This window comes from Musa acuminata, chromosome BXJ2-2 (assembly GCF_036884655.1).
Source record: "Musa acuminata AAA Group cultivar baxijiao chromosome BXJ2-2, Cavendish_Baxijiao_AAA, whole genome shotgun sequence".
Classification (NCBI taxonomy): Eukaryota; Viridiplantae; Streptophyta; class Magnoliopsida; order Zingiberales; family Musaceae; genus Musa; species Musa acuminata.
The window spans coordinates 26,591,845-26,607,769 of NC_088339.1; the positions used below are offsets into that span (position 1 = coordinate 26,591,845).

Consider the following 15,925-nt stretch of genomic DNA (forward strand, 5'->3'; position numbering starts at 1 on the left):
GCAACAACAAAAGATAAAACAAAAGGATAAAAGGAAGAGGACGATGACGATAGTTGTATCGATGCAAATGGCACCAACATAGAGGCAAAGTAATACTCATCCTTCTTCCTCATTCCTTGATCTCTCATCCTTCTTCTATCTTTTATCGCTCGGTATTTATATCAATGTCAACATTCTACATTTACATCGACGTGATCGCCCTCATTCATTTTCTCATCTCCCTTTATCTCATTTCTCATCATCACTCTCTCTCATCTTCCTCAAATGTCACTTTGAATCTATATTAGCGAGATGGGATGTAGGACCCTTGTCTTATCTTCTGCAAATACAATTGTAGAACTATCTCACATGAGACGTTGAAATTATTTTTTATCTATTATTTTCGTATTATTCTTATATATGTTGTTACGTGTTATATTTTTTGTTGATAAAATCGATGACATTAGAGTAAATAAGATTAAATATTTTATTTTTATAATTATAAATTTTTTAAATATAAGGATTATGATTTTAAAGAAATCTAATTACAAAGGATAATGTGTAATTAGCTTTATAAAAAATAAAATTATATATATAACGACTCCGTTCTTTGAACCCTAGAAAAAAAAATTGGGTAAGCCTTTTTATGTCCACGTCTCTTATCTAAGCGACGCCCGGTTTCGCACAAGAGAGAGAGGGATAATGAATTCCACCTCAGCGCGTAAGTGAACGCGCTTTCCAGTTCTTGGATTGCCAATCGTCGATACGGCTACTGTGATGTACCGTGTTCATTGCATGCTATCCGATCGGGAAGAATGCGTCCCATTCATAATAAAAAAAAAGGGCTTAAAGGCTGTAAATTAATGTATAGTTTACTTTTGGGGAAAAAAAAAAGGAAAACTACAAATAAGAAGGCCGTATAAATACGCGTCGGTCTTCCCGAGCTTGAGCTCGCTGAGCCCGATCCAGGCTCGAAAGTGGTCACATCGTTATCATCACCAAACCTCTTGTACAAACGCAAAAAAAGGGGTGATGGAGACGACTCAAGAGACCAACAAAAAAGACAGCCTCACTTGGTCGGTCAACATAAATAATGAATCCAAGCGGCACGCCGAGCACAATCTCGGCACGAGTGGGAGACCACACCTTGATTCCATCTAACTTCAATGAATCAATGAGAGAAGAAAGAAGAAACTAAAAATTGATTCCATTTAACTATATCAGTGACCAAGTGGCAATAGTCTGAGATGGCAAATTTAGTGATTTATGTATTTATCCTTCTAAATTTCGGAAGTATTTATGTCGCTACAAACTTAAGAATTTTACTATAATTTATCAGAAAAAAAGGTATTTAGTTTTTGGCATTTAGAATTTTCTTTAATGGATGGTTATTAGATTGTTTATTTTTTCTATTGTAGCTCTACCCAAGATTAAAAAAAATTACTATACCTTTATTTGAGAAATATAAAATATTAATATATTATTTATATTTTTTTATATTAATGTAAGGTTATTTTGAGAAACTTCACAAATTTTATTGTATGTTAATAATTGATATAAAATTTGTAAAGAACTCTGTTTTGTTCATTTAGTTTTAGAATAAAACTAAAGAGACATATAGGGACAATCCATCCAACAAATTCGAAATGAAAAATTAATGTCGAGGGTATCTTTTGATATTTAAATAACCTAAAAAACACGAAACGTACTTATTTTTTCGATAAATAGCCTATATTTTATATAATTATCCAAATGACCGAAACCAATTAATGGATCCATTTTCCTTTCTCACCTTCTCACATTTTTTTTTCTCGTCCTCACTCGTCTTCCTTCCACCTGCTTATTCTTATTCTTCTTCCCCTCTGTTCCATCCCCATTAACGACGCCACGGAGAGCAACCGTTGGCAGCAACACAGAACCATCCTCGCCCGGCTGGCAGCAGTCCCCGCGCGGGCCTTCGCTGCTTGGCCAGCAGTTGCCCTCACCAGAGGCAGCGTCCCCCAACGCGGCGTAGCGCCTGCGAGAGCGGTTATGAGAGGGGCAGTTCGTGGCTGCCGGAGCGCCTGTGGCCACTGGTTGGTTGCGAAGGACGTCGACATCCGTCCCCGTCATGCACTCTGGCTGCGGGAGCTCACTCCTATGATCAACATTTCATGACTTGGAACATATTAACATTTAAAGCATATATTTATATATACTAAAATCTGCTAGTGTAAACGCACTATTATCAAATTTTCAAGGGAGAGAAATGTAAGAATCTATTTAATATATTTTTCTTCCAATATTCGAATCCTCTCCTCGGATTCTGGACAATGGTCATGTAGCCACTGACATGCAACTGATCATTGTACCTTTTATTATTATCATCGGCTGACTGAGTGTCTCATGTTACTATGGTGTTTTGCACCAAAGAGATGGAAAATGTCACCCCTCACCAGTCTAGATCTAACTTGGAACCAACATGCATATATTCCCGAAATATTCTTCTATGCCCAGTCCCATGCAACAGTGATCGAACTATTGAGATAAGATAAAACATGCAAAGAGTCAACAAATGGTACGGCAAAATTGATCTCATGCAAGCCCAATGCATCTGATAAGTATTAATCACAGTGGTCATAGTTTACTGAGAGGAAGAGCAACTTTGAAGTTTCATATACCACAGTAAGGCATCTACAGCAGAACATAGGTAAATGTTGAACCCAAGATTTCTTTCTATCAGAGCAGAGAAAGCAAAAATTCCGAGGAAAGCAGAAAGAAACGTTCCACAAGAAAAGATTTGAATCGACTGACCTCTTTTATGGACCACACTAACGCTCCCCAGCCAAAAAGCTAACCCAACAGCAGAGATTGAAAGCAAAGCTTCACCTTAGGCCAATCATGGAATTCACTGGTAGGTGGGTAATCATTGGCTACCAACTTTCTTGGTTGGCATGCATGAGATTGTGGGGTAGGAAGACCTCCACAATTTGTTCTTCCTGAGAATACTGTCAAATTTGATGCTTTTATGCAGGTCTGAATCCAAACTATGAACACATAAGAAAAAGAAACTTCAAAGCTTTTGATTTGCCTGTAAGATACTCATCTATGTAGAACTCACTAGCTGGAAGATTCATCTAGTCAATCCCAAATACTATAAATATTTCAATTTGTTGTTGCAGTGGTCCAGATTTAAACAGGCTTTGGTGAGCATGATAGTGATGTAACTCCATTGGTGAAATAACTTAAGCAGCAGACTAAAAGAAAGATGTCATTCATTTGACCCAAGACCATAACTACATAGGTTTCAATGTTGCAATCTACCGAGTCCCATTTAGCTTCAAATTATTAGACCATGTGACATGCAAACCATTTATTTTCTTTCTTTTCATTATTTGCTAAATTTGACTGCCGAGCAACTACCAGAATTTTCTCCAAACACAATTCCATATAGCTAGTCTGAAGTCAAATGCTTTAGCACAATACACCATCATAGCCAAACAGAACCCAGAATATCATTTCAATGCTAGCTCATCTAAGAATAATCTTTGGTTACTATATTTTACAAGATGACATATATGAAAGGCTAATAGGTAGCTAGATGCCATGAAGATGCTGAAAGAAAAGCAAGGCCCATGCGTTAAAAGTTACCAGTAAACAAAGGCATGCTTACTCGTAATGATGTCTTCATGACAGCATAAACTTTGAGGAAATCTCAGGAGCACCTGAGAAGTACCTGTTAACATGTTAAACAAGAGAATCAAGAACATGATAGTTTGCTATATGCCAAGGTCCATTACGTTGTCAATTTGGGGGACTCCTGACACATGAAGAATAAAGTAATAGGAGATATATAATAGCCAAAATATCAGATGTAATGAGACATCTGTCTAATTTGGAGCAGCTGAGCTGCAAACTCCTACTATAAGGAGAGATATAAAACCAGAAATATTGCATCAATGGGGCAGAATGTGTATTATCAGAAGCTACATATGTCACAGTCAGGATTGTCAAGAAAATACTTGAATCCATGAACTGTAAATCTTTGTACAGGTTATCGACAGGAAAGCACGAGTTTTTGCAGATTTTCATGGACTAGTAGTTCATCTCAGCCATCACAGCCAATAGGTTCATAGCAGCCTCTAGCTGCAGACTGTTTATAACCAAAGGATCCATTGTTCTCAACATACTCCTGAATCCTGATGATACTTATAAATTTTGTTTCTTGCAGAAAGACTTACTTTCATGATATTCCAGTTCATGACCTTCTGGTTACTTTCTAAATATTTCATAGGGGCTTTTCCCTGTTCTCACGTGTAGAAGTGTATTCAAGATCGTAACAACTTTGTTTTCCTGCATGCAGATTCAAATGTCAGATTGTCAATGTGTTGAAAGTAAAGTTATTAATATGGGCTGCCAGAATTTGCAATGCAATCCATGAGTTGTTTCACAGGCATGAACCTAAACTCCTACTCTACTACCTCTATCTATTATTCACCAGAAGCTAACTTAATAATATATGGTTACATTTATTTAACTGTATCACTGATCAAAGTAAGTAACATATCATCCTTAATAAACTACAGTCTTGAATTACTAAACCACTATCTTATATCATCTCAGTGATTTCAAAGATTCTCTTCAGAAAGAAACAGATAACGATGACGTTTGCTTGTAAGAAATCTCGATCTTCCTTAACAAAGAACCCTTCCTCAAAACACCTACATGCTACATGCCAATCTCCTGAAAGGCTGGCCATGGAGAGGCCAAAAGGTTTTCCTACTCTGCTTTACTCAATAAAGTTGAGAAAATTCTTTGGTAGGAAATACAAATTTGGCCCTTGTGTCACTTTGAGTGTGATGCAGGCTAAACTTCCATTAGGTTAGGTCAAGGTTTACCTCATAGTAATTTAAAATTGGTATACAAAGCTTTAACCAAAATTTTCCATTAATCTAGTGGTTTCTTTAGGAGTCATAGAGAAACACAAACTAGAGCACAAGGGAAAAGGTCAAGTTTATGTAAATCAAGAAAAATATTTGCTGGTATTATCTACCTAAAAAATATTCAGAAAGATTACTAGTAATTAAATCAAATAATTTCTGTTGAACCACTAAAGAAATAATTGATTAGCCATTATCTTTCAAAAAAGTCATAAGAAGCTAATTATCAGACCTTGTTTCCTTTTCAAAGTCACAATGGTAATAGGACAGTACACTAAAAAATTCATAATCCAATGTTTCACCACTGAAAGCAGTTCCCCAGAGTCCTTTCAGTAGTAAAGAATGTTTACTGGCTGGATACAGGGTTCAACTTTTCCATCTTCTCTCTACTACTCTTCTTTACTTCTCAGGTTCTATTGTTGATTCTCTATATCTATGTAGATGCTTAAATTTAGATATTTGCTAGTTGATTAAATTTAAAAACCAACAAAGTGACATGAATATTGTCATTGCTTGTATATAAATTGGCCTTGTTCCTATCAACTTAATTTTTGGGAAAAGGTTACCAAAGTCATTTTCTTGCCTTGTATTCGAGCAGAGAGTTCGAATGCTAACTGTTTTATTTTTTCCTTTAATGTTTGATACAATATTCACCAACAGATGGGTCAGAGCCCGTTGGCCTTAGCTTGCAGATTAGTTTTGCACTAGCATCCAGGTTTCCAGCCCATAAGTCCATCTAGCTTGCACATGAGGAAGGATGTCAGAGCTCACATATGAGTTGGACTCTTTCCTATCAGCTTAAGCTTTTGCAAGTAAGTGGTTCCTAATTCATCATTGGGTCAATTTGTTTTCAGTTAATTAACCCAAAAGCCAATTGGACTTGAGCACATATCAATGATGTAATATGTAGAAGATGAGATCAGCATTAAAGATACAGCACCAGAACGAATAGAACAAGTAAGACACATCTCTGTATGAACTGTCGGAAAGCTTAAAAACTACTGAAATGATGCAAAAAGCTCTTTAATCTTTGAAACCAACGTATTAAGAAAGTGAGATTAGATCTTGTGGATGCAGCACGCGAAGAATAGGAATAAGTAAACATCCCGAAATCGAAGTTCCAAAACATATTTCTGGCAGTTGAAACGCATTCTAAAATTCCTAATTACCTTAATCCAGAAAAAAAATGGAAATTTTGATATCAAATAGATAATAACTCGCACTAACCTTTTGTACAATGGTTATTGGACCCTAAGAAAATTGACTCAATGATCACGCACGAATAACCTGCAAAAACCTAAAAATAAGCAAAAAAAACAACAGCAAAGATTCAAAAATAGGAGCACGCTAAACAAATTCGCAAAGGAATCCAAAATTTCACCTGGCGATTGACGATAATAGGATTATAGCGCGCACGGAAAACATCAAAGAGCTCCTTGGTACTTGCAGTTGCGGGGATCATACTGCACCCGGACCACCTCGCAGTGGTTCTTCGCCCGCGGCTCACAAGCCCTCGTAACTCGGGTCACGTCGGCCGCCCGATGGAAAGCGAGCTCATGCCCCCGAAGCACCCGGCGCCGAACTGCCGCGAGCGCTGCCCTGCTCCCGGCGCCGCGTGATCTGGCTACTCCACCCAACTCATCCGGGGCAGTGCCCGAAGAGGGAGTTCGGATCCGCTCCCACTATTGCGCCTACTCAATCGTAAATGGACCGTTCTTGCATCGAGTAATGTTGTGGCCACCTGGCACAAAATGAGACGCGACTGTGAAACGACGTGTTGTAGTTCAATCGGAAAGAGCCAACATACATCATGTCAGCAATTCAATCAAAAATTTTAAACTATTAAATTATAATATATATAATTTGACTCTTTTCATCCATAGATTATCTTTTTAATTTATTTTTTTATCTCAAAATACATAAATATTGGACGATTATAATTATCAAATTGCAAGTTTCCATCTCATAGTAAATCAAGATTTGGACCTACATGTTGTGATAGTAAAATAAAAAAAAAGAGCATGATTCAGCTGAAAGTGCACAGAGAGGATACATGAGATCTTAGATGTTCTAGTCACACCTAACCATAATTCTAAAACCCTTAGTTCCAGTTTCATGAAAAATGAAATCATAATCAGGTCATTTCATATAGTTTTGATTTTATTATAAAATTATCATTTTTTTTATTTTAATTATAAAACTAAGATTGAATTTACGAAAGAGAGTGACAAAAGTAATGAATATACATAAAAGAAAGAGGCGCTAGAGGTAGTCATAAACGATGATAATGACATTAGTAGAGTTTATGGTGATAAAGTCGATGATGAATTTCGAAGCAAGAAGAGATGAGGGTATCAAGAGGTCTATGATAACAATATAAGAGAGTGGATGGACGGACTATACACGAGGTCGATAATTGGGAGAAAATAAAGTGACAATAGGAGGAAAATTAAGTGGTCATATGTCTAAAAGAATTCTAACAAAAACATAGGAGGTGGAGAGAGGATAAAATCATCGAGGAGGATGAGAAAAATAAAAAGTAAAAAACCATATTAGATACAAGTCACTAGATTTTGAATATGCATGCTAATCATACTATACCATGGAACTCATTTGTGTGTTAAGTTTTTCTTTTCCTAAGCATCTCGGACCCCTTGGTTTCGATTCAGTTCGGATTTCACAATTGATCAGTTTCGATTTTGATTTTTAACCGGTTCGATTTCCATTAATTTTGATCGTGTTCTAAATTGTGGCTCTTCCAACAACAAACATTTGGTGATATTTCCTACGGATACCAAATCATCTCATCCCAAGCCAAAATGACGGCCCGGCGTATGTGGTGGTTTTGGTGAGAGGCTTTAAAGCAGCATTGAATTGAAGGAAACAATCCGTCAGTCTTAATTAGCTCTGTTCGTTGAGGTTTGCAGTGGTCATCTTTTACGTGTCGGGAATTCTTCCATTGATGCCGGTAGTTGACGACAATGGCTTGCAGCGGGGATCCGTGACCTTTGCTTCTCTTGCAACGCAAGTTCCTATGCACTCCTTACCATCATCTTACCAATGTTCTTATCTTAAGCATGCATGCCACATTAATTCTCTTCCACATGAACGTGGCTTAACATCTCAAACCAAGTAAACGAAAGAGGCATTAATGACGTCCTTAGTTCAGAGACATCGTGCTCCATCCAGTTCCTGTTGGCTTCATAGTTGAACTGAAGATGGCAGATTTTTCAGCGCAGAGGTCTTCTGTGACTTCTTGAGTTGATTAAGTTTGCAGAGAGGATGGACCTCTGCAACAAAATCGTTTGAACATGCGGAGGATGGAAATAATGTGTAAGCTGAAGTCACCACCAGAAATCATTGCAGCGATCTATTACTGTGTTCTCTCTCTCTCTCTCTCCACATTCTGACTATATTATCACCAGACCACTCCGTTCTTTCATCTCATCAGCTCTTCCTTTCGCCATCATCACGCTGAGAGAAGGACAAGAAGAAAGGACAGAAATGGCTTCCCAGGTGCCTATGCTCGCCCTAGCCATCTCCCTCTGCCTCCTCGCCACTTGCTTCGCCCAATCCCCGGCTTCCTCCCCCTCAAACGCGCCGTCAACCATGGTCACTCCCCCGACCGCCTTCGCCGCGCCTCCAACCACACCGTCTCCCCCTCCCGCCACCGTCCCCCCGCCGACGGCCATCCCATCCCCCTCCACACCACCTCCGGTTACCACCCCGCCGCTCGCCACCCCACCTCCGGCCTTGGTTCCCATTGCGTCGTCGCCACCGCCCGCACCGCTGGCTCCAGCAGTTGCTCCAGCTCCCCTAACAACGGTGTCCCCTGCACCGGCTCCGAATGCAGCGTCGCCAATTTCGTCGACGTCTCCGACGACGCCGCCATCTCCTAGTCCCTCTGCTTCTGCGACTCCGGCCGATGGCGGTTCCCGGGCTTACGTGCATGGGGTCAGCATGAGACTGACAGCGTTCCTTGGGGGACTTGCGTTGCTTCTGTAGAGGTTACTCAACTTTGGTTCTCTGAGTTCATGGATTCTACGTATTATTTAGTGTAATAATCTTTCTACTTCATGTTCTTGGTCGTTTGACCATTGCCTTATGGAAAAGATTGATCAGGCTATTGCAACCACAGGATTTGTTGAAGATGAAGGATGATGAGTCACTCGGGAATCTTTGATATAATTTTTCCTTTTGTTAATAATATTCACGTGGAAAACTCTACATTGTGATTATCATTGGTTACTTTGAGTTGAAATTATAGTTAAATACCTAAATTATTTTAGTATTTTATAATGTTCTAAAAAAATAGTAATATCATTTTAAGTTTTAATTAATAACAAAATGGTTATTGGATGATGGAGATTTTTTCTCTTTCTTTTTTAGAATTATATATATATATATATAAGTTTTACATTTTCAAAGAAAAGAAAAACTAAAAGTTAGATTTAAAGAAATAAATACCAAACTCGTAAAAACACGCAAGCGCGGGTGGAGGAGCAAGTTAGTTGCGGACGCTTCACCACCTCTCGTTGCTGCTTTAGTGGCGCCGGTGACACTCGTTCGATTCCCTTCATCTTCTCCATCACTCGGCTGCCTCGGCACACCCAAACGGCGCCCGCACTTTCCATGGCCGCGGCGACCTCCCCCTCTTCTTTCTTATTCCTTCGTCTTCATCCCTTATCCTCCTTCCCCTCTTCTCTCCGCCGTTGCCGCCGGACGATATCGACATCTCGTTGTCGAGCCATGGCCCCGATTGTCGCATCAATCGACAACACCCGGAAGGAGGAGATCGTCGTCGTTGGCGCCGGAATCGCCGGCCTCGCCACCGCTCTCTCCTTCCATAGGTACTTTATCTCCTCCCCCTTCCGATTAGTGGTGGGCTCACGAGATTGTCCGATCCTAATGCAGGCTCGGGGTTGGTTCAGTGGTGCTGGAGCAAGGAGAATCGCTCCGGGCCGGAGGCACCTCGCTGACGCTCTTTAAGAACGGGTGGCGCGTCTTGGATTCCATCGGCGTCGCTGACGAACTTCGGGCGCAGTTCCTTCAGATCCAAGGGTATGATTTGAACCCTAAGGATGGCCTTCTTTGGGGGGAAATATTGCTTTGATTTCGATGTGTTGTTGCGTCTGAACTCGTTGATGGTGTCAGCTACGTACAGGCTGGTGATGAGAGCGGATGATGGAAGAGAGCTTCGGTCGTTCGTGTTTGAAGAAGAAGTACCAGGGTAACAGCTGTGCTGTTGTTCTAGTTACAGTAATTTGTGGAATTTGGCTCTGATGGTGCTTGTCTGATGGTCGACGCAGGCAGGAAGTTCGAGCAGTAGAGAGGAGAGTGCTGCTCGAGACTCTAGCTAGCCGATTGCCACCAAACACGATATCCTTCTCGTCCAGATTGAAATCCATTATAAAAGAAGGAAATCATGGGTCATTGCTAGAACTTGAGGATGGTGGCCGCATACGTGCAAAGGTACATAGTTGAAAACCTTCGAATTAGAAGGTTTCTGCATTGGATTAGTGCTTGGTTTCGTGCATAATGTTCTGATTTGAAGAAGCTTCAAAGTCACTAATGCTTAAAGCTGCGAAGTCATATATTTTAGTTGAAACAGAATGTGTGGATACGTTCAGATTCCCTCCAAATGTGCAGACCATATACTTCCTTTCTCATTAGAATGATTCTTGGGGAAAATGCATGTTCCAGGACTTCTATCCCACTGTTGGGCCTCACTAAACTTTGCATCTAGCTTTATTTATACTTATGAACCTTTTTATGACTTTCTGAATAGCTCTCTCTCCACAAGGATTGCCCATGTCATCCTGTGGAGCTGCCATTGCATGTTTATCATGTTCAATGGAATATATTATGCCAACTTGGTTAAGGGCCTACAGGCCTGTTCCTGTGGCAAGGCGATACTTGGTCGTGGCCAAAATTAGGTGGAAAGTATGCATAGAATTTTATGTAATTTTAATTGACTACATAATGTTCCTTTTGGATTGGTTCTACTTGTCTGGAATGTTCATATTTAGTGCCAGTTGAATTTTATAAGCACACATTTTTGGTTCTGTTATTCAGTTAATGTTATGCAATATATTCAAAGTATTATTGTGGTTCTCGACTATATAATTATATACAATTATTTTAGTACAATTATGTTTTACAAGTTTACATTTTGTCTAGTACTTTTTTAAACTCTAAAATGAAGTGTGAAAAAGTTTTATTTGTTTGCATTCAAAACAAGTTCTTTAAAGTACCTTTTGTCCATGTAACTTGTGATTACTTCAACTAGTAATAAATTAATAAGGGTGTACAAAAAAAAACACTAGTATGCAAGAAAGCCAACTTGATCAGTGTAGTTTGTAAATTATGTATACGTTAAATACTGCCATTATGTTTTTAGATTTGGATACCACAGTTACTCCTTTTTGCCTTTTGCTCTGATCCATCTGTCCTTGGTTCATGTGTTATGGCTATTTTGTTTGTCATTGATGTGGTTTCTTCTATTCTTTTGGTTTTTTGTTCACAGAATACTAGACTTGTTGTAGATCATTGTCGACCTTTGTAATTGTATACTAAAAACATACAACCATCAGTAGAAAACTAGCAATTTCTTTCAACCAGTTGGGTTAGCTGCAATTTTTCTTACTATTATCGAGGGTCAACATTTTTAAAGAATCAACTTTGTGAACAGTAATAAGAATTTTATGTTTTAAATCCAAAGTCACAGAAGACAATGGAAAAATAGTGGCAGATGGTTTAGAAACGAGATCGATTTAGAACCCGTAGTAGGAAAGCTAATTTCAGTGAAAAGTGATGCAGTTCCATTAGCATCAGATTCCAAGGTATTTTTTTTTTTTTAATTAAGATAAGCATGTTGGAATTCTGGCGATTATTTTTAAGCAATTCAAGTGAAAATAATCAGGGAACCAATATTGTCAAGTGTTAACCACATTTATATTAAATAACTCACAATATCAAGTTTTTATGAATACAAGGTACTCTCAGCTATACAATAACAGTTCCTGTTTCTGTATCCTGCCCATAAAGTAAAAGTAAAATGTATTGGAATCTAATTTAATATAAATGAGGTTAAACACTTGACAATATTGGTTCCCTGATTATTTTCACTTGAATTGTTTAAAAATAATTGCCAGAATTGCAGCAAGCTAATTTTTAGTTTTAAACACATGTTTTTTTTACATAATTAATGTTCTGTTCCTTATTTCTTGAAGCAATATCATGTCTATGTATTTTGTTTCCTTGGAGAAGTCAAAGACTTATTTGACGTATGCACTTTATATTAACATTGTCAGGTGCTTGGTTGTTAACAGATAGTTATTGGTTGTGATGGAGTCCGTTCACCAGTAGCAAAATGGATGGGGTTTTCAGAACCCAAGTATGTAGGACATTGTGCCTTCCGTGGCCTCGGAATATATCCTGGTGGCCACCCATACAAAGCAAAAGTGAACTACATCTATGGAAGGGGTCTTCGTGCTGGTTTTGTTCCAGTTTCTCCCACTAAAGTTTATTGGTTCATCTGCTTCAACAGTACATCACCAGGTCTGCATGTAAAACTTTGCTCGTTATGTTATTTTGTTTACTTCAACTTTCCAGTTCTAAAATTCTTATGTTTTGATTGACTGTCTTGGATTTCTGAAAAGATCTGTTTCTGCTGATTGTACATACTATTTTCTCAATAAGGATGAGTTAGCATTATCTCGAATATTATCATGTTAAATTAGGTTTAATTCTTGAGTATGTAATCATCATCTTAGTGTCATACTGCTTTTGGTTTTTTTAAATTTCTTTTCACTTTCTTTTGACAAGAAAAATTAGAATATGACACCTTGAATCAAGTTATGAAGAGTAAATTAAAAGAGAAGAAAATCTATAATGGACAAGAAAAGTACTCATATGAGACATCTGAATTGTGATAGGTGAGCATTCTTTGACTTAAATGAATAACATATTCTCACATTATAAGTTCTGAAACAGGGCCAAGGATCAGTGACCCAGCTGTTCTGAAGCAAGAAGCTCTCAATCTTGTAAGAAGCTGGCCTATGGAGCTACTGGATGTCATGCAGAATACCCCAGATGATTCAGTTATCAAGACTCCGCTGGTTGACCGATGGCTTTGGCCAGGTCTTACCCCGTCAGCCTCATCAAAAGGGGTGGTGGTGGTCGGTGATGCATGGCATCCCATGACTCCCAATCTCGGTCAGGGAGCTTGTTGTGCACTAGAAGATTCTGTGGTTCTGGCCAAAAAATTAGCGTCTGCTATCGGGGGTGGGCAGGACTCGGTGGATGCAGCAATGCAGGACTACAGCCAGGAGAGATGGGCACGTATTTTTCCATTGACGGCACGTTCTAGTCTCGTGGGTTCTCTGTTGCAGTGGGACAACCCTCTTGTTTGTGCCTTTAGGAACAATATCATGGTCCCAAAGCTTGTGAGTTTGGGTCCGTTCTTGGAACACACAAATTTTGAGTGCGAGATGCTGGAGCCGGTGGCATCAGGCTGATCTACTTTGGCTGTGATTACAATCACAAGGTACCATCTCTTCATGTTGGTTGGCTCATCATATCCACACAGACGATAAATATAGAAAACTTTTCGGCCCTATCGTTGTATATATTTGGCATACAAAATTGCCATCACTAGTCACAAACTGCATACAAAGTATGTCCCATGCATGGCCTACATTACATTTGTACCATATATTTAGATTTCTTCATGATTACTTTGTTTTCATTTCTCGTGGTAAGCTTTGTTAAATTACCATTTTAGATACTCTAGTACTGATTAATTTTTCTAATATTGTGGCTTTGTTAAATTACCATATTACAGATGACCAAGATATATAGTCACCTATTATTGATCATGTTCTGAGAAGACTGCCCAACTATTGTGAAATTCTAGTAGCTTTTTTGATGCATGCCAAAATTTTTAGAAGTTAATAAGATGTTTCTGTATCATAATGTCGGTAATCTTCGTTGAAAAATGGTAGTCAAATTCAGATGCTTTATGTTACATTCCAACAAAAACTTAATCCGCGATATCTTATGCTTTCCTGACTCCATTCCAAAAAATTGCTGTGGAATTTATTAATGGTTTATGTTGACTTGGTATATATTCTGGGGATGTACTATTTCTTAGCCCAAGAAGTATTTTCTTTTTCTTCCTTCCACAAAGCACACCTTATGTATCTCAATGTTTATACGTTCAATAATGACCTGTGACGGATTAACCAGAGGCTTTTACTTTAAATATGAATTAGCATTTACAATTGTCGAGAGACTAATTAACTCAGATGCATTTGAATACGTATAGTAAATAATTTAAGATAAATGGATTGACTTGCAGGCGACTCAATTTCTTATATATACGTTAAAGTATTTGCTAATACTTTCGTTTCTATTTCTTGATCTTCTTATCAATCAGTATACTCATTGCCTTTTTTTTTTTGGTTAGATAGCACAAAGAGATATATATATATATATATGTATACATATATATATATATATGTATACATATATATATGTATACATATATATATGTATACATATATATGTATACATATATATATGTATACATATATATGTATACATATATATGTATATATATATATATGTATGTATGTATATATATATATATGTATATATATATGTATATATATATATATATGTATATGTATATATATATGTATATGTATATATATATATGTATATGTATATGTATATGTATATATATATATATATGTATATGTATATATATATATATATATATATATTAATCACGAAATCTAATAAAAATATATTTTTAAAAAAGATTTTATAGAAATAAAACATGTAATCACCAAGACAAAATTTTACCCACCTAAGGTGGAAGACAAAAGCTTATGTCATCCTACTAAGGTGGAAGATAAAATTTTACAAACCCCCTTTTGGTCGGCCCTTATAGACGATAGCTCATAGGGAGTTATTCAACTCGATCATATCAACCATCAAGATTGACAAGTTACATCGTTTCTATCATTTTCTGTTGACGATGTATTGCAGGGGTCATACGGATCAGCATCCACGTAAATAGGCCATAGAAAAAGAATGTACAAATTAGTTTATTGTCAATCGTGCCCTCCTGGCTCCCCAGATATAAAAATCAATCCTCGATACTCGAAAAGAGATCGAACTCTAAACACTTGAAATCTTCCTTTATTCTTATTACTTCTACTCCTCGGAGACCTAACTTGATCATCGGAGGGGATAGGTTGGCAAATCCCCTCGACACTAACCTTTGTGCAGAACCCCGAAGAACTCAGAGTTTGTACCGAGCACACAATGACCGTCTCGAATCCACTTCAGTCGACTCATCTTCAATAATGACCTCCTCACTCGACTGCCATGAGGACCACTCGATTGAGTTGTGTCGATCCGCGATCAACAACATCATAGTAGCAACATATATGTATCATTTAGTGGTTAAAAAAATAATTAAAGATCGATTCTTAGTGATTCAAACAGTCAAATATTAATTTATAATATAAAAATGTCACGTCATTGAGAATGAGAAAAGACAAAGGAAGGAAAAGAAATGAAAATTAATGCATTATATAGAAAATTCCAAATTATTAGTCCGGAAACACAAAAGAAGAAAGAAATAAAAAACAGAAAAAGAAACCATGAACAAATAAACACGGTCATTATTTGTAACTATTACTAATCTATATAATAATTTTAAATCAATTTTGATTTATATTTAATCAAAAGGGCACCTCTATTTAAACCAATTTTAAATCTATATAATCTTTATATTTTCCAAAGAGCACCTCTATTTGGCATAATCCCTTATCCCTTTGATAAGCCGATTGTAGTAATATCCGATTATATCCTAAGACTGATTGATAAGGTGAACTGTAGACTTACAGTATGTTTCACACCACCATTAAGACACTGTGAGCATATTCAAAAAGATAAATCGACTCAAAATTCAATAGCAACTAACTCATATATAAAAATAGGATTTAAAAAAA

At 37.6% G+C, this 15,925-nt stretch overlaps 3 protein-coding genes across 16 annotated transcripts; 2 read left to right on the forward strand and 1 right to left on the reverse strand.

Moving 5' to 3' along the window:
• Positions 1-1,644: 1,644 nt before the first annotated feature.
• LOC108951944 (uncharacterized) lies at positions 1,645-6,622 on the reverse strand. Of its 14 annotated transcripts, XR_010484502.1 has the most exons (6): positions 6,280-6,622; positions 6,126-6,185; positions 4,200-4,311; positions 3,632-3,694; positions 2,773-2,966; positions 1,645-2,116 (listed from the first exon to the last, which is right to left on the reverse strand). XR_010484502.1 is itself a non-coding variant. In XM_065096014.1 (5 exons), the coding sequence occupies exons 1-4, from the start codon at positions 6,358-6,360 to the stop codon at positions 2,812-2,814; spliced, it is 369 nt and encodes a 122-aa protein (XP_064952086.1). In that variant the 5' UTR covers positions 6,361-6,622; the 3' UTR covers positions 1,645-2,100; positions 2,773-2,811. The 14 variants fall into 14 exon arrangements, 4 of the variants coding, with proteins under 4 accessions (XP_064952086.1, XP_064952085.1, XP_018677086.2 ...); XR_010484500.1 differs by having other exon boundaries at positions 2,773-3,694; XR_010484507.1 differs by having other exon boundaries at positions 2,773-3,694; positions 6,126-6,195.
• A 1,780-nt stretch (positions 6,623-8,402) lies between these two features.
• LOC103976340 (classical arabinogalactan protein 9-like) lies at positions 8,403-8,903 on the forward strand. Its single transcript, XM_009391536.1, has one exon. The coding sequence runs from the start codon at positions 8,403-8,405 to the stop codon at positions 8,901-8,903; it is 501 nt and encodes a 166-aa protein (XP_009389811.1).
• A 491-nt stretch (positions 8,904-9,394) lies between these two features.
• LOC135605661 (monooxygenase 3-like) lies at positions 9,395-13,647 on the forward strand. Its single transcript, XM_065096016.1, has 6 exons — positions 9,395-9,748; positions 9,813-9,959; positions 10,063-10,128; positions 10,208-10,370; positions 12,230-12,458; positions 12,894-13,647. Exons 1-6 carry the CDS (start codon positions 9,531-9,533, stop codon positions 13,415-13,417), a joined length of 1,347 nt encoding a protein of 448 aa, XP_064952088.1. The 5' UTR covers positions 9,395-9,530; the 3' UTR covers positions 13,418-13,647.
• The last annotated feature ends 2,278 nt before the right edge of the window (positions 13,648-15,925 follow it).